At 42.6% G+C, this 26670-nt stretch overlaps 1 protein-coding gene across 1 annotated transcript in view; it reads right to left on the bottom strand.

Moving 5' to 3' along the window:
* Positions 1-26670, bottom strand: part of HSD17B12 (hydroxysteroid 17-beta dehydrogenase 12) — an 82973-nt gene that overhangs the window by 45026 nt on the left and 11277 nt on the right. The window contains 2 exon segments of the mRNA XM_058855741.1: positions 1736-1811; positions 6285-6331. Coding sequence (XP_058711724.1) covers positions 1736-1811; positions 6285-6331 — 123 coding nt within the window.

Raw genomic sequence — 26670 nt, 5'->3', positions numbered from 1 at the left:
TGCACATGCCCACACATGCAGCAAACTGTCATCCAGCTACTGCAGTGAACCACCAAAAAACACCACCTTGTTGTAGCTTCTTTATGTATTGGCAGCAAACATCAGCAGTTACACAGGTTACCCAGGCAGTGACACCTATTCTGCTGCACTTACATTGTCACTGGACCGATCAGAGCATCACAGGTAGGTCCAGACATTGCATTGACAACCTTAAATGCGGGATACTAATGAACAATGCCAATTACTTCCAAATCACTGAAGACAGAACTTGATGAGAGCTTTGCTCTAAGAAGGACTTTTCTCTACAATTTAAACATACACATAGAAAATAATTTTCTGTCCAGAAAACAGTTTCATATGCCATCTTACATTGGACACTAAAAATCAGAAATAGCGACATTTATATCAAATAGAATTGTATGGCCTGACTTTCACAGATCGAGTACAACAGCTACTGTTCAGCAAGCTGAAGTCCTTGATTTTTTCAGTCATCCTTACTTTCACTCAGCAGTCCCCTACAAGTTAGTACAGGACAGTGTTTTAACTATTGACTTAGAGGGATTGTGCTTTATAATAAAGCAGTGCTACTAATAAATTCACAGAAATATTTCGTAAACCTAAGCCAAAATTGTACATTTATGACCTTGGAAAGAGAGCAGTTCTTACCATTATCTATGTTATGTACACAAACCATTTTAGAAAGCCTAAGCAAGACAACGGAGAGTAACACAAAAGCATGATCTTACAGGTTTCTTTGCCCAACATCATTATGCTGAGAAACCTGCTTTATAGTCTACAACTCCTACTCCTGCTTATCAAAACCTTTTCACATGGTTACATTTCTCACTTTATCTTGACATACTCTGCACAAACTAATAACCTTGCGTGAAATATGCCTTAATAAAAGAGATCTAGATTAGAAGAGGAATTCTTGTAGGTTAGATTATACTTTGCACTGATTGGAAAATCATTTGTCAGCACGAGACTTGAGGAAGCTTTTTCCTAACTGGTCCTGTACAAATATCCATTTGTGATAGAAACACTAAAGCTGCTCCCTTATTTTTCCATTACAGCCACTTACTACACACTTAATGAAGGAACAATCCCAAATACAGTAAACACATCAACTCATTCCAAATATTCTTATGACTATGAACACTCATCACCTCAACAAAGCTTACAGGTCTCTAATCTAATCTTTGAGTAGTTTATTCAAACAAAACAAAAAAGAGAGAGATGAGGCAAGCTACCCACAATAAATTTGTACACTTGGTAAGACAACAAGTAACATAAGGGAAATGCTTTGAACACCTTCTAGTTGCAAAGAAACCACATATGGCTGGAGCCCATGAAATCAAACTTGCTTCAAACTAAGGGAATATTCAGATGGGGAAATGACTGCATGTTTCTTACCTTATTATGATTTTAGATGGCTACTACTACATGAATAGGTGGTATTTCAGTCTGGCCTCGTAAGCTGTTCTTATGGAAGATTAACAGTTTTAGGAGTACTTATTCCAGAACTAACCTCGATTGTTCTCAGAAGCTAAATATGAACAGCTGTAAAATTGATCTGCAAGGCCTTTACCACTTATATCTGTAACATTTGCACTGTGCACAAGAGCAAAGCATTTTCAAAATCAAAGCTGTATATATTAGCATGTATGAAATTCATGTGCAATTGTATTTATTTATAAGCATGCCAGTGAAGTGTAGGAAAAAAGTTTTAACTCACTTATTTCAGCAGAAACCTGGTCCAGTTTTTCTTTTGACCTACTGATTAGAACCACTTTCATTCCACGTTTTGCTAACTGCAAGAAGACAAAAGAGGAGACATTAGAATAGTCATAAATCACTTCCAAGTTAGCATCCTAATCAAAGGAATTGCAAGGTTCATAAAATACCGCGACAATATATGACCAGGAAGTCTGGAAAAAATACAGTTTTCAATAGAGACACAAAAGGAAAAACCAGGACAAATACTTCCATGTTCTTTCTTACTTAATTCCCTTCACACCATATTATCTTCTCAGTCATCTAGTATAAGTGGATAGACATACTCATAAAATAACAAATAGTAGATACGTTACAAAACTTTTACACTACCTCTGCAAGTCAGAGCGAAGACATTAATTAAGTTTAACATGCCAAATTAAGATATCCATGGTCACTTGAGCACCTATGTTGCAACTCAATACTTCCTCCCTATAGTAAGGGTCCACTCTGACTTTGTACTACTCACAGATATTAATTTACTTCTACAATTCTTTTAGAGAAGCTATCTGTGGAACTTAAACTGTGGCCAGAGAAAAACCTTGTCATCAAATCAGACCCATTTAAAACCACTGCAGGTTTAAAATGGGCTCTAACAACTTAATTGAAAAGTTGCGGAAGACAGGAAGACAGTTACCTATCTGAATTACTCTAAAATGAAAATTATGTTTGTGACTACTATAAGTAGAAACAATATATCTATCATCCACAGTTCAAAGTGGCACTGCCTTTCAGAGACTTAAGACCTACATATAAAAAACACATGCGTTGTCATCACTCCCATAAAACTCCTTCACTGCCTTTAGAATCTGATGAGAACGGATCTTCAATGGAATTTTAAAAAACAGCAAAAAAAAAAATCCCAACCAACCAACAAAACACACAGATCCAAAAACCTCAAAACACCACAGCATTGTATAGCAACAACCTGAAGTGGCTTCATGGCATCTATTTTTCTAGCAGGAGAACGCAAAGCAGTAGTGATTCTGTCAGAGACAGGTATGGCAGAGTCCATCAGTGAATTTTGTACTTTACTCCCAGAGGTACTACTATCCTCTAAGCAGTAGAAATTTCATACTGGATCCTATGAGCATAGAGTAAGATGTGGTGTAACAAAAGACACCATAGGAATCACTAGCAGACAGCTGCCAGGTTCAGGCTTACAGGCAACTTAAGACTTCTGCTCAAGGAAATGACGTGGTGTTACAAGAATTACTGTCTAAAGGGGATGAACACATTCAGCCATCTCCAGACAAGTTTTACATGAAGCCCAGAGTAGGTTTGGAAGGCACCAGGAAAAAGGGAATAGCACTCTCCTTCCACAGGATCCAGGCAGTGAAGGCCTTGATTACCCAACCTGCTAGGACAATCTGACAGCAATCTATTCAGAATCCAAAATAACTGTGGTCCCATGAGGCAAAAAAAGCCTGAGAGATCTTCTCATGGATGCAAAGCTCCAGACTGGTGACAGAACAGTTTGCTGTCTTTTCATCAGTCATGACCTTTGGGCTCAGACTGCTCCAGTAAGTACCTGGGCATAATGGAAAAGTATTCAGCTGTACTTGTCTCAAAAGCCAAGAAGGAAAGTGATGCCAATACATCCAGTCAGTGGAACCTCACCATATTTAGAGAATTTCTACAAGGGTGAGCTTGGGAGAAATCTCTGCTATGTTCATACTAAAGGGATGCATTCTGAGAAGTACATCTGAAAGCAGAAACCCTTTTGCAAGTAAGTTCTAAGTAGACAGCACATAAACCACCCAACAAAAGACCCTGTAACTAGGAACAAATACCACTAAGAGAAGTAATCAAATTTGGAAAAGATACAGCACTTGAGAGCAGGTTCAATTAAGGTGCCTGATGAGCACTCTACCTTCACTTTCAACCTAGTTGGTTGAAAGGAACCACAATCATCCAAAGAGAGATAATGATCCCCAAAATCCCAGTTACTAATTATATTTTTATATAGAAATCAAGGAAGACCCACTTGCTTTGTAGATAACCTGTTATTATACTTGTCCCTTTGGTCAATATCCTTCAGGTCCTGGAATAGCTGAATGACAAGTCCTTAAAACTTAACATAAAAACTCACCTAGAGTAGCGTATGTTGGGAAGATATCCTTGTAGCCTAAGGATTGACGCAAGCAAGGGTCACCATTCTAATGGAGCTGATGAATGGAGGCGTTTAATTTCCTTAAATGCCATGTTAGTGACTACCACATTTTCCATTCTGCTAACAAAACACAGCTGCTGTTCAAACCCTTTCTCTCCAGGATGGAAAACAGTGACATCAACAGCCAACCAAAGCAAGGTTAAAGCTCTTGTTAGAGTAGACATAGCAAGAGATTCTAAAAATGCTATACTCAACAGATGGGCATAGTAGAGTACTACAAAGTATGCAATGGGATCACAACCTCTAGTTTATCACTAGAGCATAAATACGGCTAAGATTGAATTTATACTAATGATTTTCAAAAGCAAGCAGAAGATAATGATAGAGGGGCAACAAATACTGACTCCTGACCACATCCTCAAAATACGAAACCTTTCACAAAGGGGTGATCTAGCAATGATAAGAATATCACTGCTGGGCAAAAATTAAAGGTCTTAATACTGCAAGAGTGAAAATGTGAAAACAGTTCTTTGCTTGGAAAAGGAAAATAATCTACAGAGCAGAGTATAACCCAAGATTCCACACACTCATAAAGCTTGTCCATCACTTTCCAGTGAGACCATATCAAACTTTCAAAAAGGCAATTCTCAACACTCAGCTGCAATACTCAACAATCTCTCCAAGAAAAAGGAAGTTGTCTGCATGACTATAATCACAGCCATCAGGGCCCAAGCAGCCATATGCCAGTGGAATTTATAGTAGCGAGAAGAAAATTTTTAGTAGAAAATCAAGACTCTGCTGGCAGCCTGGAGATATTTCTAGAGTTAATTTAAAAACTGAGACGTCTTTTCAGGTATTCCACCTTTCACTCTACATCCACACTTGACTTTATCAAGTATTCTTCATCTGTCTAAGCTGTCAAAGGATGGATTTGTGTTTTATTCTAAATAAACACATAAGTACCAATAATAAACACAACTCATGAACAGTGCATTTTATTCTGTAGCCCAAGAATGAGTATCAGTACCCTTTGGGGTGCTTTTGGTGTGCTCTTTGCTTATAGCAACCACTACAAGGCAGCTGTAATAGACATGGTGTTCCAACAGTATCTCATACTCAAGACGGCTTTCCTAATGAGGGTTTGAATGCAGGAGTCAGCCAGCAGCAGACATTCATGCTTGAAAGAAGCCTAGTTCTTAGAGACATTACAGAACATAAAGCAAGCTGCAGTTTTATTCACCCAGTATCTTCACACACAGATCCTGAAACTAATCTCCCATGATGTTCGGAGGGTGTCTCCCACACTAGAGGACTTCCTCCTAATAATGCTCTGCTGTGGGCACAGTGACCTCCTTCCACTTGCTCCAGACAAATTAAATTAAATTAAAATTAAGTGTTGCATCATTTGCTTTGGTGCCATGTAACTGAGATACCTGGCACGTATGAGCTGTGAACAATAAACCAGGATCAGGTGCTGCTGGCACCAGGCTTAATTCCTTTTGCAGTCCATTCCCCTTCCTTGAACCAGTACTGTGAGGTACTACTTCCTGCAAAATAGAAAGGAATTTGGGGGCTAGGGGTGAGGTAGCAGGGCAAGGCACATCAGGATGACAGGAATCCAAAGGACAAGGACTACCCATGAAGAGGAATGCCATTTTCCCTGTGGGCTTTGCAAAACAAAAAAAAAAAAAAAAAAAAGAGCAAAACAACATCAAAGGAAAGGGAATCTCTCACCACTGATCTCACACAAAATCACGCTGGTGTTTCAGAGAACACAAAAATGAGCACAGACAAGCTCACGTTGATACTAGTGCTGAGTTTAAAGTTATTTTTGCTATAAATTGTCGTAGTCAGCACTATTTGTCATTATGTTCTCTGAGCTTACAGGCTAAATTACCCTATACTAACAGGCACTTTCTGTCTTAAGCAATACATTCCATCACGTGAAATATATTTGGAGCCCACAAATCCATCAAGAGCAAAAGTACAGAAAAAGAGATAAAGGTAAAACCCAGCTTCAGAGACTTCACGAACTTGAGGAAGTAATTGGAACATACTGCTGGCAGCTGTAAATGCCATTTAGTCAGTGCCTGGAAATACCAAAAGGAAATACCAAGGGCTGAGAAAGTTAAAATTCTTTTAAAAACTAGAAAAGTTAAAAACTGAAGGACAAGGTAAGAGCTGAAAATTTAGCTCACAAATAAACAAAACTAACAAAAAGAGATACAACTTTTGGCTGGTTACCAGAGGGAGGCAAGGTAGAAGACCTCTTTCTCCACAGGTATCTATCTATGTTACAACAAGGTGAGGAGATATCATATTGCAGCTTGACAGAGTTGAGACAGCTTGACATATTGCCAAGAATCAAGACAGACTTGCAAATTATAAGAATTCTTACCTCTTCTGCATAGGCTTTTCCAATCCCATCAGTAGCTCCTGTGACCACTGCAACAACAAAAAGACAATTCTACATTAGTTGCTTCACAGAGGGAACTGCAATGGGTGTTTTCCTATGTAGGCTATTAAAGTACTCATTCCAGACAGAAACACATCAAAGTCTTTGGAATAGGTGTACAGCTTTTATGAAATCACCTTAAAAACTCACACTAAAACCTTTCCATAGGTAAGAAAGGAGAGAAAGAGATGGAATTAGGAGGCTAATGTGTTTCAAGAATCAGGTTCAGCACCCCTTCTCAAGCCAGTCCTCTGTCCCAATACACTTCTTCAGAGGCTTGTGGACTAAGAGAGATTTCCAAGCCATTTAACTGAAAAAAGCTGACTTATGACTACTAAACCAGCTGCCACCTTAGTTTTAAGTATACAGTAAAATAAAAGGTATCTCCAATCCTGTAAGCATCCAAGATTACAGATTTTAGGACACAGGCAACAGGCCTCTGCTACTGCTCCTCCAGCAGATTTCAGATCCCTATGACCATGGTGCTCCCCAGCAGCAAGTATGAGTGACTGATCCAGACATCAATTGCAAGCTGGGTTTCTACAGCTTAAACTTTCTCACCTGTGGGTGACTGGATCTGTGTCAAGCTTCAAGTCTTTCTAGGATTCTTTTCCACAAGCTGCGAAGCTGTGAGTGACTCAACATGCCATTAGTTTGACAGATTATTCCAGGGCTCTCGCCACACTAGTAGCTGATCATCTCAGTAAATAGCAATTCCTCCATACAGAAACTGCTTTTCCAACCACTTTTTGCTCAAGTACATTCAGCACCACTTCTTTTCTCCCTCAGCTTTTGTTCTCACCAAACCTATTGCCTACACCTCAACATCCTTACATTTTTAGCTCTCCTGTCTAACCTCATTTACCTGTCTCTGCTCTCACTCTCCAAGCAGCCACACAACATACCAGATTTTTTCTGTCTGTCCTTTGATCAGATCAGAACAGCTTGGTTTGTGCTTCTACTGCTTATTGTTGAATGTAAGCATGGCCAAATAACTGGACTTGTTTAATGTTTCAGAACAGTGAACTGGGAGTGCTGGTTTAATTCTCAGGTCAACCTCTACCTGAATGAAACTCATAGCATAGAGGTGCTGTCTGGCATTGGGATTCAGCAGTAACTTCCCTTCAGAGCACCGGAAGGAGATGTGTTTGCAGATGATTTGATTAGTTACTGCTTGCAGATCCCCTCTACCAGTTGGCATGCAAACTGCAGCCAGAATATTTCTGATTGAGTACTAACAGCTGTAACCCCTTAATGCTGTAACCCCTTCAGTCTCTATGCCTGCTATCTATAAATAAATGGAGGTAATAACAAAAGATTAAACTGCCAGCAAAGGTCCTACTTGAGTTTGAATGGTCCAGCAACAATTCAGTAACAGGCTAGAAGGAAAGATCCAGTCATATCCCTGATTTAAGTGAGATTCACAGATGACCACAGATGAAGGTACATACATATATGTTTATCCCTTCCCTAGTTTCAGGGTTCATTTGCAAGATGCCGTAACTCCAGCATATAAGGACGTGCATACTGCACACAATGGATGCTCCAGCTACTAAACAGAGCTCTGGTTGCTGCACTGTCAAAGACAGGGAATTTTATTGAGAAAACCAAGTGTCTGTGTCACACTGCTTTTGCCACTTCCTATCCAGCCACCATTGGAAAGTGTGAGTGGCGGGTTTGGTAGAGAAATAAAGTCATGTAATGAAAGGTGAATCAAGGGTCCAAATGACCAATAAAAATCAGACTTTAGGGAAGAAATCAAGAATACATTATCAGGAGCCCATTTCCTGCCACCAAACTTGTACCAGTATTGTTACCCATTCAGCCAGCCACGCCACAGTCCTGCAGGACAGCACAATCCCTTTAGTTCAAGAACTAACAAGCTTCAGTTTCAGCCTTGCTGACCTGAAATTCGCATTATGTATTATCACACAAGTCATCACTACTTCACCAAAACAATGAAGCAAACAGGAGTACAGTGAAAACAGTACCAGGATCCCTCCCTGTAAGGATCACAACAGTAGCTGGACAAGTTCTAAGCTGACCCCATGTGGAAGACATTCAACCTCAGTGACTCGGTGAAAAGGGTTATTTCTTTCACTATAGTTAGTGAGACATCTAAAGAAGAGCCATTCCCTGTAACACTTAGATTGTTTCTTCTCCTTCCAACTCAGAATTTATGGACTTAATGGTTTTATTCCCAGATAACAAGCTCAGCATTTTTAAATACTGTTTTCTGACACTGCAAATTATTCCACTTCTAGCAGCTGCAGCCAAAAACACAATGCTCCATGAGGCAGGGACTCCAAAAAGCACCTGTAGCCCTTTAAAGACTTAGTAAAGTACAAGTAGTTTCAGTCAAGGATATTTACTCATTTATTGAATCCATTGCTTAGGTAAATGGTAATGGAATCAGCTGGAGCATGAGACATAAGCTGAAGATCAGGGATTTCTAAATGAAGTGTGAGTAACAGGATTTTTTTTTTCCCTTTATAGCCCCTAGTTCAAATTAAAATAACCTGTAGTCCAGAGGTTAAAGTAGCCTCCAGAACAGAATGTGAGAAAATTAAATAAATCTGATGCACATAAAGATTACAAAATCCCGTCAGGAAAAAAGTAGTGCTTGAGCCATCACCTACAGAAACAGACTCCTGGTTGATACACATCCCTGTTCTGTTTCTGCTGCAGGAAAAGGCATAGGCATGAGGATAAAGTATGCAGCTGGTTTTTCTTAGCAATAAGGGAACTCCTTGCAAGATGACACTGAGACCATCATTTAATTAGTGGTTCCATGTGGAGAAGGATAACTCTCTTCTGCTCCATGCTCCCACACCACCTTGAAGAACAAACACAGTACAAGGACTGCTTTCCAACATCTAACCAAAACCCTATTTTTTTCAGGCCACACTTCTCTTCCTAAGGCCCTTTGAGAGAAGCCACCTGGCTCAGTTCCCTCCCATTCAAAGCAAATGGATTTCCCATCTTCAGCTGCATTGGTGGAGAGGACATCTAGGTCAGCACCCATGGACTGCAATGGGAAACATGCACTAACACAGACCTGCCCTGCTACTGACCAGTAGCACCCAGTTCAGCCACCTCTGGTTACTGCCCATTTACTGAATCCTCGTGGGCAGTTTGGCCAGAAAGGCTGTCCTGACAGGAATCTGCCAGAGCGGAAAGCATAACTTAGACCCTACATTGCAAAAGAAGGGAGAAGAGGTGGGTAAAGGCAACTGATAGGACCAACATCACAAAAGTCAAGATTCAGCCACTTTATCTTCCTCCACATTTTGGATTACCTAAAGCTTGTACATTAGAAAGTCACTTACTATTTTCACATTGATTACATTCATCTCAAGCTTCCATACTGTAGAAAAATGTTGCAGTTTTAACCACTCCAAAGCTGTGTCTGTTTAACTAAATTTCTACTATCAACTTGATGTGCCCAAGCTATTTGACTCCAAGTGTAGATTAAGCTTTTGAATTTTGTTTCTTCTACAGACTGCCTTCCAACAAAAGTTACAAATTGACTGCAGTTGGCAGAGCTTAAAGAAGGCAAAGCAAGTAGGATAGAAATAAGTTATTGTCTATACAAGAAAGCTGCACCAGCACCTAAGTGTGACTATACACATTTACTCAGTAGTCAGACTAACTGTAGTAGCTTCCCACTTCAGCCATCTGCTGTCTCCAGGAGAGAAGCAAGAAGAGTGCCCAGGCAACTTGTGTGTGAGCCCACAAAGTAAATGTTTGCCTGAATGGAAGTATTGCAGTATTGGCTAATTTTAGACAAAGAAGTCAACACACATCTTTGCCTTTTCCCCTACAGCCCTAAAAGTCAGGGGACAAAAAATAAGAGAAGGTATCCAGTAACACCACATACTCTGAGAGCACCTCACTCCTAATAAATCATTACATGCACTCACATTGGGCTGGAGATGTTCTACCCTGGGAAGTTCCCACAGGTCAGTCTTCAGCAGCTTTGGATACATGGTATTTTGCAAAATAATTAGTCCTCACCTGGAACAGACTCCCATCTCAAGAACCTTCTTTGAAATTAGTATATGCGTAACTAAAGAGCTGACATATATATACATCACCTTTTTTAAGTTCCAAAAAAGCCTGTCTAAAAACTCCTGTTCTCAAAGTCCACAAAGCCTGGCCCTAGCAAGTCCAGCACACTGAAAGGAACATCTCTTGCTCTTCTAGGAAACAGTATTTTGGGTAAGCCTGGTATAATCATTGTTATAATCAGTGACAGATGTATGTATCATCTTCTAGTTCTGGTTTTCATTTCAGTTTTGCATCAATAGTCTTATATTCCAAGACCTACGCCATTTGGAGTGGTGGGCAAGAAGTTGGAAAGCTGCTAAACTAAAATCACTGTTCATGCTAGCCACTAGTGTACAGCACATCAGTATAAATGACTGTGAACCTGCCCGTGCTTTGGATGCAGTGATAGGGTGCAAAAAGAAACTGCCAATGTAGTATCGAGGTCTCCAAACAATGAGAGCAGTGTGGAGCATCATCTGCTCACACTGTTGGAGGAGGTTACACTATATGTAGGCTGTAGATGTTTCTATTACCATTGTCTATATACAAGTCATCAGCACAAGATCGCAAATAGTTAAATTTTTTATTACAGTATTATCCTTTACATATCATGTAATCATTTCCTTAAATCACCAGAATCTTTACCTCAGGACAGTATAGCATCTTTGCCCTAATGGCTGTGCCAGAATTTTGCTTCCTATGTGGTTGTGGGGAGAGAAGAACGAAAAACGAAACCCATACCTCCCCCCACAGATTTTTCAACTCCCACTTGAAGCTTAACTACGCTTATTTGACCTCTTACAGTGATCTCTTTAATTTAAGATAGAGCTACACAGGCACCCACCACAGCTTCCACTACTAGAACAGCTATTGACACAACTCACTAATTCTCTATGATTTAATACCACCTAGTCAACTTATCTCCTAATGCATAGCTTTTGTCACATACACAACAAGTATGACGTAGTGTATAAGCATTGGCAGCATTTCCTGGCCAGTACCAAACTCAGGGCAACCCTTGACAAACAAAGTTAAAAAACCTCACCAGTCACTGAGGTGTTACCTTGCACTAAAAGGGAACAGCTTTCCTGTTATTAAAAAAGCCATAAACCAAGCCTGTGGAGCACATGCAACCAGACAGTGACTTCAGTCTAGAAGATTAAAATGACCAGTGGTACTTTAGGGGAGAAAAATGTAGACACGTCTCCAAGAAGCCTTATATAGGGGTAAATACACAAATGTTTCCAATAGCACCTGCATCCTTCAGAAATCTCACAATCCATGGCTAAATATGACAGAGAAAGTGCCACTAACTCTGTGAGGAGCTCACATATTTTTCTGATTTTAAGAAGTAACAGCCACTGTGTTGCCAAATAAGAAGTCACCAAAAACCATCCACCACCTCCTAAGAGATATAACAGAGGTGTATTCCTTGCTCATAAAGCAGGGACTACCATCCCAGACCCAGGCAAAAGCAGAACCCAGCTGCCATTGACAGTCTGTTTTGTGACTGAAGTGAGAGTATTCAGGGCCCAAGGAGAAAATTTTTACTTGCTTCTCATGCAGCCAGGACATCTTAAAAGCAGAGTAGTGCAGTAAAGCATGAGGCAGGCATGTAGAAATCATCTCATCTCACAATGGGAGCAAGGACCAGTGTTGACACAGGGAGAGGGAGCAACAGCAAGCATAGAAAATTCTACTGCAGTTCTGCAGAGCAATCACGCTGAAACAAGATTATAGATTCGTGACTCCCCAACTCAAGGTTAGACTACAGTGAAAAAAAAAGCTTAAAGAGATCAAGCCTGCCTTCAGATACAAACACACGTTTTCCACAGCAAAATGAACTTTTGGGATGCCTAATGGAGATAAAGCACAGAATACTTTTATCCATATTGCCTCTAGCAAACAGCACCAGGCATAGTCCTTGCAGTGCTTTGCCTACCTACACAATGAAGCTAGCAACTATTCGACATGTTCTCTACTAGTCTCTTCAAACTACAAATTCATTTTGGTTCAGCCATTTTCCTGTTTTCATTCAGAAAAGCCAGAGTTCTCGGGCAATCTTTCTGAGTACTGCAGATGCACTCATGCATGTCATTACCTAGGAGGGAGAACTCAGGCCACCAGCAATGTTATTCTCCCCAGACAGATGTGGGTCCAGCAATTTGGGAATACCTGCACCCTTTTCCTGTCAGAAAACTGAGCTAGCTAACAGATTTCAAGACGGGTAGCTTAGCTACATCTCTGATCCCCTGAGAAGTGTTCAAATTTGTTGTCAAAATGGTCACTGCAGAGCTAGTCTGTCTGCAACATCCTCCATTCACACAGAAGACCCATCCCTGTCCTGCAAGACTGAACCCACAATTGAGTGAGGGTCTGTCACAGCACAGAATCCAGCTGCAGCACATATCAACAGAAACTAGGACCCTCTGTGTATTGCTAAAACAATACAGTTGAGAGAAACTTCAGAGCACAGCTAACCTTAGCATAGGTTTAAAGTACATCCCATAAATAACTGAAGACTCGAGATTCTTCTGCTACGAAACACAGAGGCTATATTAAGAATATGACAGCTCCTGGGGAAAACAAAAGCTGGCAAGGGGAGAAAAGACTATCCCTGCTTGGCATCAAGCAGTGCTTCATTTATTACTGATTTATATAAATCACTGGCATTTGACCAATACCAAGCTTCTAGATTATCTCTAGCCAACAAAAGTACTTTAGTCTATGCTGGTTAAAAATATTCTACTTTTTGTCCTCAGCTTGCTAGGAAAGGCTATTTTTAGTAAGACTCCAATCAACCTTATCAAAATCAAGCATCAAAAATAGACTGGAGAAACACTGGAAGCATATACTATTTTTAGCTGCTCCATCTATCCCTGCCGTTATCCACAAATTCTGGCTGCACAGACCATGCATGAGTGCTTAGTTATTCTAGGCAGATCTTAGTCGTGACCCTTTTTTTCCCTGAACACCTGAATGCAGAAAACACTCGATTGATTAAAGATTAATACAGCCGCAAACCATGACAGCTGCCTTTCGTCTGAGTGCTTTTGGGGAAGGGGAGAATACAGGATGACAGAGAGCTTACATCAGTATTCCTCTTGGGGATCCATTACATGGAAAGAAAATTGCTATTTCAATTCCCTTTTGTTGCTAAAAATAGCAGCCCCAATTGATTCAAGCAAACAGGGCACCGGCTTAGCAATGCCAAATTTAGAAACCACTGAAGTCCCAAAGAGTGAACGCTAACGCAGTCTAACACATGCCAGCTCATATTTAACAAAGAACAAAGAAGATAAGCATGCCGGCTGCAAGTTAATAAGACAGCAGCAACTCTCCGCATTTTTATTAAATAAAAACAGAAAACTCTCTGCAAAAAATAAGACAAACTTCATATCTATTCTCAATTTAGCTGCTGAAATAGGAAGTCTCATCAGAAAGATCTGTACCCAAGCTGGAATCCTAGAAATTCAGTTTTGTTTTGTTTTTTTCATATAAAGGTTTTCTTTCTGCACAGAGGAGCTAACACCTAATGGTCAGGCTTTGAAAAGACAGGCTACAGAAAAAGGTTCAGTTCCCAAAACCAAACACTTACTTGGTAACAGCTTGTGTCTAGGAGCTAGGATTGTGGGTAGAAAAATATTCTATAAATATCGCAGCACTGACAAGTTCCCAATTCACCCAGAACTACAGCAAGAAAGGTTTTTGGGCAGCACACTCTGAAGATTCTTTAGATTTGAGAACTAGAAGCAATCTAGAAATCCCTACAAGAAAATCATGCTGAAGAATTCATGAAAGTTACACTCAATGCTTCAGCAATTCCAGTTCCAGTTACCTCTATGGGAGCTCTCCCAGTTCAAGCTGGTTGTCTTTTATGCACTCAAACTCCAGCCTTTGCTGCAAGGTCTTTTTTTCCTGTCAGTCAAGGGCTGCTGCATTATGGACCTGGGAGTCTGGGAGAAGGGGGGGAATTCTGTTATCCTATTCAGAAGCCCCCACCCCATCCTTTGCTGCTTTTAAGCCTTTTGATCCAGAAAATGTCAGGTGAAACCAAGATTGCCCTGAATTAAACTTTCTGCAGTAGCAAGAAGTTGTTCGGATCACCTGTTCAAGCCAGTTCGAGTTAAGCATTTGCAAAGGCTACAGCTGCCTTGTGCTCTGTAAAACACTACAGTAAGAGTTACTGCATAGCATTAATATTCAGCAAAAACAACCTCTCGTTTGTTCATCGTTGTGAAATACGTGACAGATGCTGACTGTCACGGCAAGCACGACCAGGCCAAAAAACCACATGCATAGAGGTCACTCAAATTACCATTTCTGGTTCTTCCTGCCTCTAGGAGGGGGCGAATACAACACGAACGTTTTAAAGATCAGATAGCTCAGGACTGGCACCATCTGAGGGCTTTCAGTGTGTTTGCCACTGGAAATACGCATAGTTAAGTCACTTTTCTGAGAAGAAACTAAGCAGCCAGCAGAATGGCCTCTGGGTTTAGAACCTGCAATGCTGAAAGAAGATTTTACATCAGAAGTCACTAAAATAAATCTGAGATTTGTTTTTCCTCTTTCACCAAGTATTAGTAGCAGGCAGAAAAATAATTTCCAGTTAGCGATGTGGCAACAAAGAGCCAACGCTTGCAAGTAGAAGAGAATAAACAAGTGATCCTGGCAAGCTGTGGGCATTTCATTTCAAGTCAAAGCTATGCAAGGTGTCAGAATAATTGTGAACATACAAAAAGTGGAGACTGGTATAAAATGCAGCACTAGATCCATTTTTAATCAAAAGGCAAACTGTGTCAAATTTCTAAAAGGTATGATGAGTTTAGACAAGAATAATGCTCCAGACTTATGAGGCAAAAGAAAATGTTATATGGTGAAACATAAGAATCTTAGAACATCATCAGGGGCTGCCTGAGGGGGCAGCTACAATGGTTCAGACCAAAACCAGAATTTTATCAGGTTAAAAACAAATGACTAATTACACTCCTCAGGAACTGATCTCAGCACAAATCCTGTTCAGCACTGTTACTAGTGACCGTCACACGAAGAAGGAAATGCTCTATGAACTTCACAGACAATCTAGCTCCTGAAAAGGATCATAGTGTCACACTGCAAAGAATGACATGGGTCTACAGACCACACAGGAATAAAACATAATATTGCCAGTTATTACACAGTTGACACGGAGATACCACATGTCAAGATATACATTTGAAACTAACTTTGGTTAGAGGTGAGGTGACCATTATAAGGAATGGAAAAAAGGTATCTGGTCTTTCTATCTGATATAACCTATCAGTGTCTGCATATAAAATTGTCTGTAAATTGTCCTTCTGATGCAACTATGAAGACAACTTGTATAACTACTGAGGTGCTTCCTATAGTAATAAGAAACAATAATACATTAAGGAATTTAAATGGGAACAGCTGCAAAAAGAATTTTTAAAAAAGGGCTGCTAAGATGATTTAGAGTTAGCTGTTCTGGGAGATGAGTTTAAAAGCATTTTGTTTGCTCTGCATAAGCTCCTGTAGGGTAATCACCAGAAAAGGAAAAGTTTAGGCTAAGATAGGGAAGACAACGTAAGTTGGTTGGTTGTGACCAACTGGAAATCACTATACCTCAAAGGAGGAAAAAAACCCCACCCTATTTCTGACTCTGAAAAGCAGAATAAGGGTAAGGAACCTGACCTGCTGGAGGAGATCTGAGATGCAGGTCAAGCCAGAGCTAACTGTGGAATTAGAGCTACAAACTCACAACAAGAACCTGTTCATTACTATCCATTTAAAGGATCAGACAGAAAATGGGAAACAAAATAAGCCTGACTGTAATTTATTAATTGTTTTTGATACATTCTGTCGACTGCATGGTGCCATACTTCCTCAGGTTGTCAGAGGGCATCACAGAAATTATCATTCCTCCCCCATCATCTCAACACACAATTTGACTTCCAGAGGGTGTCTTGTTCATCTCTCCATGAGAAAGGGGCTAGGTGAAGCTAGCGATACATAAGAAAAACAACATGCAAGTCAAATGCACAGTGGTCCTAAGAGAGCAGAGACTCTGGTTCCATGAAGCACTGGAACTAGGAAGGGGTTCCCTCTTGAACCCCTTATCCTGCTGGCAATAACTCAAATCTTCTTACTTAAGCACCTCCTGTTCACAGTGAGGACACCAGTCTCCATTTGGGGCATGAAAAATACCAACGGCACCTTGTAATGGCTTTTTAAAGATCACACCGTGGGCATGAAATTGGTGCAGTGCTAAATACAACCTTTTCTCTGCACCTTTGAAACACTTTGACCTTTCACAGCTTCACGACTAGGATCTGAACTATTTGCAGTTATACGAAACACAGTCTTGAAGAAATTTTTAAATGAAGGTTTGGGTATATTTCAAGCATAATGCATCATTCTGTATGAGCTTGGCACATCCAACGCATCAGGTTATTAGGAAAAAAAACCCCTTGTTAGCATTTACCTGTTCCTTTGCCTTTGCACACATCCAACCATTTGTACTGGTTGGGAAAAAAAAAAAGCACAATGTAGACAAGCTATCTCACAGTATAACCATTTTATCCCAAGAACAGATCTTCCAGCTCAAAACAGAGATCCAGCCAACCCAAAACTTGGTCTCTGGTAGTCATCAGCAAGAGGTATTGAGAGGAGATTTTGAGAAGTCAAGTATAATGGTATCTCTCCAGGATGCTCCTCCTGTCTCCAGCTTGCAATTTAGTGGACTACAGCTGGTGAGTTTGGACAAATCCACATGAGACAAAGCTATTAAGCTATTTCTTTTTTTTTTTTTTAAATCCATATAAACCTTTAGCATGTAATACAGACTTCACAAGAAGCCACCCAGCTGAACTGCATCCTACATGAGACAGTATCACCTCCTTCTGTTCTTTTTGAAACTCATCTGCTAGTTTGGGATTTGGTGCTTTCTCCACTACCTCTTGATAATGGCATGTCACTGGTCACTTGGCATAACTTTCTCTCTGTCCTTTAAATTGATGTTGTGGATTTTCACGTTATTTTATATATTACTAAACAGGTGAATCTAATGGATGTAACAAAATGTATTTAAGAAACACTTTAATGGGAGCCTCTATCAGAATTCCCTTGGACTACAGGTTTGCAGATGGCAAATTTAATCTTAAAAATTAAGTACATTTAAAATACCAAATTAACCATATTCCACTTATTAGAAACACCATGTTCCTTCCCTACTCCCAGAATTAAAAACTTCGTTTCAAATGCAAGTCACAGAGTAGAATTTCACTGCATCAACAATATACCAAAAATAGACAAACTGGGAAGCACAGAAAGACTATGGAGACTCTCAGGAATATAGTCTCACAACGCAGCCTGCCAACTTTCAGCTGAGAAGCCCATCCAGACCTAAGTAGCTCACCCAGAACCACTGTGTGCCTCCATATGGAGTTTTCTGAACTCCTAAAAAGCTAAGGAATGCCTTCAAGTCTTATATTCATCCAGCCTTGCTCTCACCCAACAAACCTCCTTGCAGCACAGCCCCTGAGAAGAAAAACAGAGAGCCTCACCTCTTCTTCCTGTAACATTCCTTCAATCTGGATACCACTATCATTTATGATATTTTGGATCTAGTCTCCAATCCTTAACCAATTACTTACAACGTGGTTTCAAAACCATCATTGACAAAATAGATGAAGGAAATCAAACACACAGGCTACTTAATTTCTTCTGAAATATCACCTACCACTTTACTTTCTTCCATAAAGCCACTTCCTTAGGGTTTCCAAATTCTGATACGCAAAAATTAGAATGTTCCATATTTAAGGAAGGAAGACACAAATCAGACGTAATCAGCTGTTCAGCTGTGCAGAAGCAAAAACAAGTTTTAACCCTGAGAAAGTGTTGTATTACCATCATATATGATTGATAAAGTGTATCTTTGATAGGGCTGATAAAGTCTATCTTTGATAAGCAACTTTTTTAATTACACACATTTAAGGAGGTTACAAATCACACCACAAGCTCAATATGTTTTCTTTCTGTACACAAATGGGTACAACTGTACCCAAGAACCTTCCTTCGGAAGATCTCAACTTTCAATGTCTCTACAAATATGATCAAAATCCTACCCATTTTCTCCCCCTTAAAGCACGTTTAGCATGTGTGGAGATATAGTTTCAATATACTAAATCTCCACTTCTAACTCCAAAAGTGTCAGCAACCAACCATCCTAAAAATTGTATTGCTCTTACATTTGGGAATACCTTTATTACTTATCATAAGCTTGGCCTTGCCACAACAAGCCATCCTGGGTACCAGTGCTCCAAAAGCTTTTAAAACTAAAAATAAAACTAATCAGGACAGAGATGATTTAAACCTTCACCTACTAACAGAGTATATTCACTCTTTTCTCTTGTTTCTCTCAGTTCCCTTTGAGCATTTGAGATCACATGATTCAGGTAAAGCCTTAGGAAGCAGCCAGACCACAATGAAACCCATCACCCTCAGAGGTGAGGCCCCCTTGGGTTACAAGCTAACTTGGCTCCAGCAGCAAGTTGTTCCTGGCATCCACCTCCCATTAGCAACAACTCTTCTCCAACACCACCAAAAGCACCAAAGAGCTGCTCAAAAACAAGCTCCTGTCACTGCTACAGAAAGATTCCCATGTTTGGGTTCAGGGGAGGGAGGGCCATCAGCTGTACCAGTTGCTCTGATGACAACAGTTCCCTGTCAGCCTAGAGGCTCTTCAAGGACACAAAGCAATTCTTTAAGAAAGCCTCAGGTTTTCTCTGCATAAACAGGGCAGCTGCACTATGGAGGTTCTGAAGCCCACCACCCTAGAAAGCAACTGCAATGTGGCACTCCTGCCATAGAATCTGTGCTGCAGATTCACATTTAGTGAATTACCGCCTCACCACCCAACAACTGTGTGGCTTTGAGCCCCTCCTGCCAGGCACTAAACAATTCTCAGTATTACACATCAGAAGATATTGCACATCTTCTCCTGTTACAAGTCAGCTGGCTCATATACATTTATTGCAAAGAGACCTTGAATAGTTTATCCAGGAAGTAATTTTATACCTGACCAGCACCCCAAAACCATACATGAAACTACTTCTCCACAGCACAGCCACGTGGGGCTATTTTGGGGCAAGCAGAGAGGGCAGCTGAGGTGACCAGTCAGGCAGGAGGCTGGTTTTGCCCATCCCATGCTTTTGCTGCTTGCACCAGAGCAGTTCACCCTCTGCAGACAATAAGTAAAGCTGCGTAAGCAGCCGAGCACAGAAGATGAATGAACCGTGTGACGCTAAAGATCTGTGAATTGAAAAATCTAATCCATGAATTAAAATCCATACCCTTGTTCCCCCTCTCCCTGTCCCCCCAAAAAAGAAATGTATATAGCAGGATATAAAAGGAGAAATAGAGAGAAGTGGAAAAACGTGGTCTAACACATTTAAAAAAATTGATGGCCTGTCACCCAGACGCTGATGAATATTTTTTACAGGATAAAAATGGCAACCTAGAGTCTAAAAATAAAATGCTGTGCTGCAGACCTGTCTGGTTCAGCAACACCACTGGAATACAAACACACTCCTTTGCTGGTGATTTTTGACTAAGATTTCAAAATAAGAGAAGGGAAAAAAGCACTGTAAAACATATATTCTGTTTTCAAGAGAAGGGATTTGGGGTTTGTGGGGTGTTTTTTTAGTAATAATTCAGATTAGCATTATATTTCACTTGCATTGTGTAACTGCCATTAAAAAAAACCTCTGCTAAATTTTAAGTGATTGATGAGAAGAGCAGAATACCTCATACTGCACAAAGCAATTTTTTTTCTTCCCCTCCCCTGACAATTACAATATAAGAACATATTTATCAGTGCCTTTAAGCTGTAATTTCAGTAAGCTTAAAAATGTGTTTTTAGAATCATGCTGCACACAGAACTGTGGACAATGCTATTTTGAAACTCACCCCACCCTCAGAAAACAAAACCTTTTGCTTCATTCTCTATCACAGGTTAGATTAAAAACGTGCTTAGCTGAGAAGTAAAAATGACTGAACATCATTCATAAGAAGCACTAAATTCTCAAGACTATCCACACTGCAGACAGGCTGCCTTATGCAGTATAGATGCTATTTTTAGCAAGTGATGCAATAGCTGCAAGGGCTCTCCCAGAACCTTTAATTTAAGAGCCCAAGCCATACTAAAACATGTTTCAAGACAGCTAATATGCCTGCACTGTCACCTTCCCATTCTCTGCACCCACTAACTACCCACACAAGTCACTCCTTTTTATGTTTCATCTTCCAAGAAAGAGACAGATTCTACATGTGAAGAGAAAATCTGTATCTATACATTTTTCAGCAAACACACCTGCCCTGCAGTGTATATGACAAGAAAGTTACACAACACTGTACAGAGTTTTTCTAACCTCTTGGTTTTCTATTGAAATACAAAGCAGTTTGGCTTCCTTGCTGAATTTTTGTGAAGACTTTGAAAAGCCCACAAAGCTAATATATCTAATCTTTCCCCAAGCTGTTTCCATTCTTGGAGATCTTTTTAGAAGTTCTTGTGTATAACAGACAACTGTTAAGACACATTTCTGCTAAGTGACTTTCAACAGCTAAAAATTCTAAAAAACAAGAAGAGCTTCTGAAATGCTAGGGCTTTTTAAAATTGTTTTTAAAATAGAATAGGGATTTTCCAGCTCTTTGGATCTGTGGATCCTTTATGTTCTACAATAGCATGATGTGGACCTCCATGTGACAGAGTCAAGCTTACTGATAAGTTTTGCACTGACCCCTTTTAAATTCTAATTTCATCTGCTCTCTGCCAAAACCCCTCAAGTTAATCCCAAAATCAGAACTACCCAAGAAACTACTCTTGTTTAATTTCTTGTCTCCAGGGGCCCATGGGAGGGGACACCATCCAACAGTTCTAAAAAAGCCTTTAAGTTTTGAATGTGTGGTCATGGACAAAATATATTGTGTGTGTATGTTACATAAACCCATGAGCCAAACTTGCTGCCCTGCAGAATTTGAGTCCATTGCTTATTAACACAGACAGAGGACATATAAGAGCTCTTACCTCCTCTTTCATACCATCCATTTATCAGTCATGGCCAGTCAGCATTTAGGGCTCAGGAGATATTCCTGTATGTGTATCATGTTCCCAAGTTTTACACCTCAACTCCCAGAATGCACTAACAGATTGTGGGAGAGCAAGTATAAAGATGGCTCTGGGGACAGCAAAAGCATTTGCTTTGTGTAAGGATAGCTCCAAGATCTTCCCTCTTCCCAAGTTCTCATCGTGCCATGTACCACGCAAGAAAGACAGAAGTAGGAAAGCTTGACAAAACTTCTTGTTTGGAGCAGAAAAGGTCTGCCTCCCCACCACCCACACTATGTATTCACTTCCTCCCCCACCAACACAAGCATGGGGAAGCAAATGTCAGCAGAATTTGTAAGATCTCCAGGCTATCTGGGAAAAAGGAATCCAATGGCAAAGAGGTGAGACTTGACGAGATTTCATTCAGAAGCTTGCTCTCTCAGAAGAGCCTGACTGCTCAGAAGTAGAACAGAAATTGAGCAGGAAGACACCCAGTGATATTTTATTCATTTAAGCTAGAAGCAGCATTAAAACAAGCTGTAGGATGAGAAGGTAGCATTAGCTCCAGGGACACAGAGGTATGAAAATAAGGATTCTACAGAACAGCTGAAGTAGCAACAAAACTCATACCCAAATGTGTAACCTGCTCAATAGCAGGGAAGTTGGAGCACAGAGACTTCCATATCTGATACCCCTAAACAGCAGGATGGAAAACATCACACGGGGAATTTTACAAGGCCTTGTGAAGGTATCAGGTGGATAACAACTGCAGAATGAAAGTTCAGGCCCTTCAATGTATATACAGCAGAAAACAAGTGTACAAATGTACATCAGCTTCACTCCAGCACAGCAGGAACAATGACAAGCCAGGAGAACAGACCAGTTTCCATAGCCAGCTCCTCATGGTTTTACTGAGACTAAGTAAGAGCACAGCAGCCACATAACATGTGTCACATTAGACACGGAAGTAAGAAACATTAGTGACAGAAGAGGCTGAAAGAACTGCTCCTATCTCACCCAACCCACTGCTCCTCACTTGAGGCTGCAGAACATTCACAATCCTCATTACATCTGTAAGCAGCTTGTCTAGGATAAATGCAGACTGAAACTAACGTGACCATTACAGGTGAAAGTCTCCAGCACTTACAATGGATAATAAAGTGGAAGAGTTTAGAATAAGAAGACACCCGAGCTAATTAGCAAAGTAGTTCACGTTAAGCAAGAACCAAAATCATATTGATTGGAGACAATATTGGATCTTCTAGTAGAATCTTATGCTTCTGTTCTCATGACTGGAAACATTCAAAAACTCAGGTCACCCAAACTGTCAGTTCCCAAGGACAAAAAAAAAGGTGGACTGGACCATTTAAACCACCTGTTGCTATCCAAGACACAAACCATCACCACATAAAACCCTTCCTTCCTTCTCCCTTGCTACTTTGGAATAAAGAATGTGTGCAATCTTACTCAAACCAACTGCTAAAGTAGCTTTTTTGGGGAGAGAGGAAAACACCCTTCAGGGTGTCCCCTTTCACAGGTTCAAGCACAACCACACATATACCAAGATCCACAAGAAGCTTGTAAGCATATTCATGCTATGCTAGGAATGGCTCTAAATCTTTCATAATCCCTAACTCTAAATAACACCGTTATTTCTGTTAAAAAGTAGAGCCCTCTCAGATGTACTGGAAATAGTTTCTCATGGCTTGTTAGAGGCAAAGAAGGCTTCAGGATCATATTTAGTAGACGCTACTCTGTTAAAAAGATGTAAAGAGAAGCAGAGATAAAAGATGCCATAGCTGACAAGCCTTTATTCAGCTGTCAAGATCCTATAAAGGTAAGCCTTAAAACGTAGAGAAGTAGGACTAGAAGAATTTAAATTTCCACTATCACTAACCTAATTATGGTAAGAAACAATCTACTCAAATAGGTGGTTCATACAAACAACAACCTCTAGAAATTTAAGTTGTTGAAAAGCCAAAAAAACTTCTCTTCCAAAGACACCCTGCCTACAAGAAGTGTGAGGTACTCCGTAGTACGTTGCTTCTCAAAACCACATTTTGCACTCTAACCTTTGCAGCGGCGAGGAACACAGAGGGCAGCTGTGTTTAAACTGGCTTTCGCGTCCCGCATCCGCGGAGCGCAGCCCGAGCCGCGCCTCGCCGAGCACCGCGCGCTCCCGGCAGCGCCCTCTGCCCGCAGCCCGCGGCAGCGGCGAGTGCGCCCGGCCGCTCAATCGAGCACAGCCCCACCATTCATAAAAAAGGGGGTCTCGCAGCGCCGAGAGGCCACCCTGCGCCGCTGGAAACCGAGCGAACCTGAATGCCACTCTGCATTTTTCGACCCTAAAATATATAGTTTTAGCTAAAATGAGAATATTTGGTAATTACTGCTCCACAGAGGTCCCTTCCATCCCACGCTCTTAATTACGTTCGGTTTAATTAAGTATTTCTATCCATCGGCGGCGGCGGGGGGGGCGGGGGGGGGAGGAGGATATGAATTATGTTAACACGCCCAAGTTAATCAACTTAGAAGGCAACAGTTGTCTCATGAGAAATGCCCTCGATAAATTACCATAAAGCATTAGGGAGACTCTTACGTTAAAGCGCTCTAGAAATCCTTGACTGTTTTATTCGTATCGGCACTGTTTTGCAATAGGTGCTCGCCTTAAAGATTTAAGGAAGAACTCGGGCAACACTGCCTTTGCTTTCCCGTTTCTAAATAAAGAAACGCCCACCGATGCCTTCTATATTTCACTCCAAGCCCTTGAAAACTTGCAGTATTTCCCCGGTGGAAAACTCCCCAGATTTTCCCATGGAAACGAGGCTGCCATCACGCCTCCTTAAATGTTTCAGCTACGATTGATTTGGTGCACTTTCTTCTCGCTGGCAGAGCAGGGAGGCAGAGGAAGCGCCTGCGGTCACTGCCTGGGCTGGCGCAGGCTGTCCCGGCCCCCCCGGCCGCACGTGGACTAGCCAGTGTCCCTGGCAGGATCCCTGGCACGCGAGGCGGCCGCGCATCCCCGGGCCCGGGCTGGCGGCTCCCACCGAGCGGCGGCGAGCGGCGGCCCCGCCGATCCCCTGCCCTCCCGGGAAACCTCGGGAGGAGGACACGGGGAGCGCTCCCCGACCACCGCCCGGCTCTCGGACGGGGCAGCCCCGCTGCCCCTCGGGGCGGGAAGCCACGGCGTCCCGGGAAGAGCGGCAATGAGGGCGGAGGAAGCCGCCCGGCAGGGCTCACACCGCCTGCCCCCACCACCGCCCCGCAGGGTCTGCCGGGCCCCGTGACGGCCCCAGGCGCTTCTTAAGCGGAGCGGAGGGAGCGCGTTATGTCACCGGTTAGGTAACGGCGCGGGAGCCGCCGCAGTGACGGCACCACTCCTCCTCCTCCTCCGCCCCCTCCCGCCGCGGCCGGGGCGGCTGAGGTGAGGCGGCATTAACCCTTGGCGGGGCCGGCTTTTCTCCGCGGGCAGCGGCTCCCCCGGGAGCGGGGCGGGCTTCCCCCGCCGCCCACCGGAGGCAGCGCGGAGCGGGGTCGGTCCCGCCGGGAGGCCGGCCCCGAGCGCCCGCACCTCCCGGCGCGCCGTGCGGGCCGGCAGGGGGCGCTGCTGCGCCGCGCCGGGCGGGCGGGGGCGGACAGACGGACGGTCGGACGGACTGACGGCCCGGGGGCGCCGGCGCCCTGCAGCCGCTGCTCCGCGCCCACGCGTGAGGCACGGCCCGGCGTGCCAGGAGCACGTCCTATTCCCGAACCCTGATCCCAGCACGCCCGCGTCAGGGCGCAGGATGCGAGCAGCCCCTGATACCAAGCACGCTGCTCGATCCCGGGCTGCTGGATCCTCGCTCCCGGCCAGCAGCCGGCACTGCCCGAGCGCCTGCCTTCCAAAAGGACCAGCGCGCCCAGCCCAAGCTGAGCTGAGGCCCAACCCAGAGCATTCCCCGCATCCCTCGCTGCCGCCTGCCCCTCGGGTCTCCGCAGCCGGCCTTCACAGGATCCGCCCGCAGCAGAGAACTCGCCCTTAGCTCGTGGCCAGCAGCCCTGCGAGCTCCTGTCCCAAGCACAAAGCAGCAGGGCACACCCGGCAGAGGGAAGGACCTCCGGGCCAGCCAACACCACGCATGGATTTCAGGTCCCGCCGAGCTCCGGCTCCATCAGGGAACACTGACATAAGCACAGCACTATCCACCTTGTCTTTAACATGCACTTTGTCCCTGACCAAGTGGAGACTTCTATGGAGAGTTAAACCAAAGATACAGCACCCCCCTGTCAAGATCCACTACAACCTCCTTCCAAGGTCTTCATTGCAATCTCCCCAGTGCCCTTTTCATTTAGAGTCCACTCAAGCAAGTGACGACAGGACTCTTCAGCGTGTCCCAAGCAAGCAAACCTGCAGCCACGGCTCGGAAAAAAAGGAGGAATTTTCAGCAACATTCCCTATCCGCAGATGCAGTGCCATAAAGGGAGAACAACCTTCACCAATTTCCAGGATGCTCTGGAAAGCAGCATGCTCAATAGGTTGTACCCCTCAGGCTCCTTGTTTGACTTCAGGTACCTCCTGCGCTATCTCTCTTCTACTTGCTGCTTTCCTTCCTTTTTTTGACATCCCATTCTTGCAGCCCTCCTATCAAAACTTTTCAAGGACTCCTTGATTTAGACAACTTTATAGGTTCCACAGCAGAAAAGGTTTTCACTAGTGTTTCCCCAGCTCCTTTCTGAGTGAGACTAGGGGCCAGCAATTTAACTTCTCTCTTTGGTCCAAGAGAAAACCCCGCTTTAGAAGTCTGACACCAGAAAAAGCAATGGAGGCTGCTCTTAACGCATCTGCGTAGACTGATCTTGCCACCTTTAGTTCACTGACCAGAACCAGACTGACAAAACAGCTTTACTACCCACAGGTCCTTCTAGCCTCTCAAAAGACCCCTCAAAATTTAATACTTTCCCCCCACCAGTGGTACCCATTCCAGGATTTCTGCTGCTCTCCTTCAGGTCCTGTAAACCTCTCCTACCACGCATTCAGCCAGTGCCACCTCACCAAAACACTGCTGTCCCACAAGTACCAGGACACATGCACACCAGGACAAACATAGGCCAGCTGGGGCACAGCATAGCCTGGTTAGAGGCCGAGCAGCCCATTGCACATGCAAACTCTCACAGCAGTGAATTTAGGTGCATCAT

The sequence above is a fragment of the Poecile atricapillus genome, chromosome 1, assembly GCF_030490865.1.
Source record: "Poecile atricapillus isolate bPoeAtr1 chromosome 1, bPoeAtr1.hap1, whole genome shotgun sequence".
Taxonomy (NCBI): domain Eukaryota; kingdom Metazoa; phylum Chordata; class Aves; order Passeriformes; family Paridae; genus Poecile; species Poecile atricapillus.
Note: the sequence above shows the minus strand (reverse complement) of the source record. Positions and strands in the feature narration are given on the sequence as shown.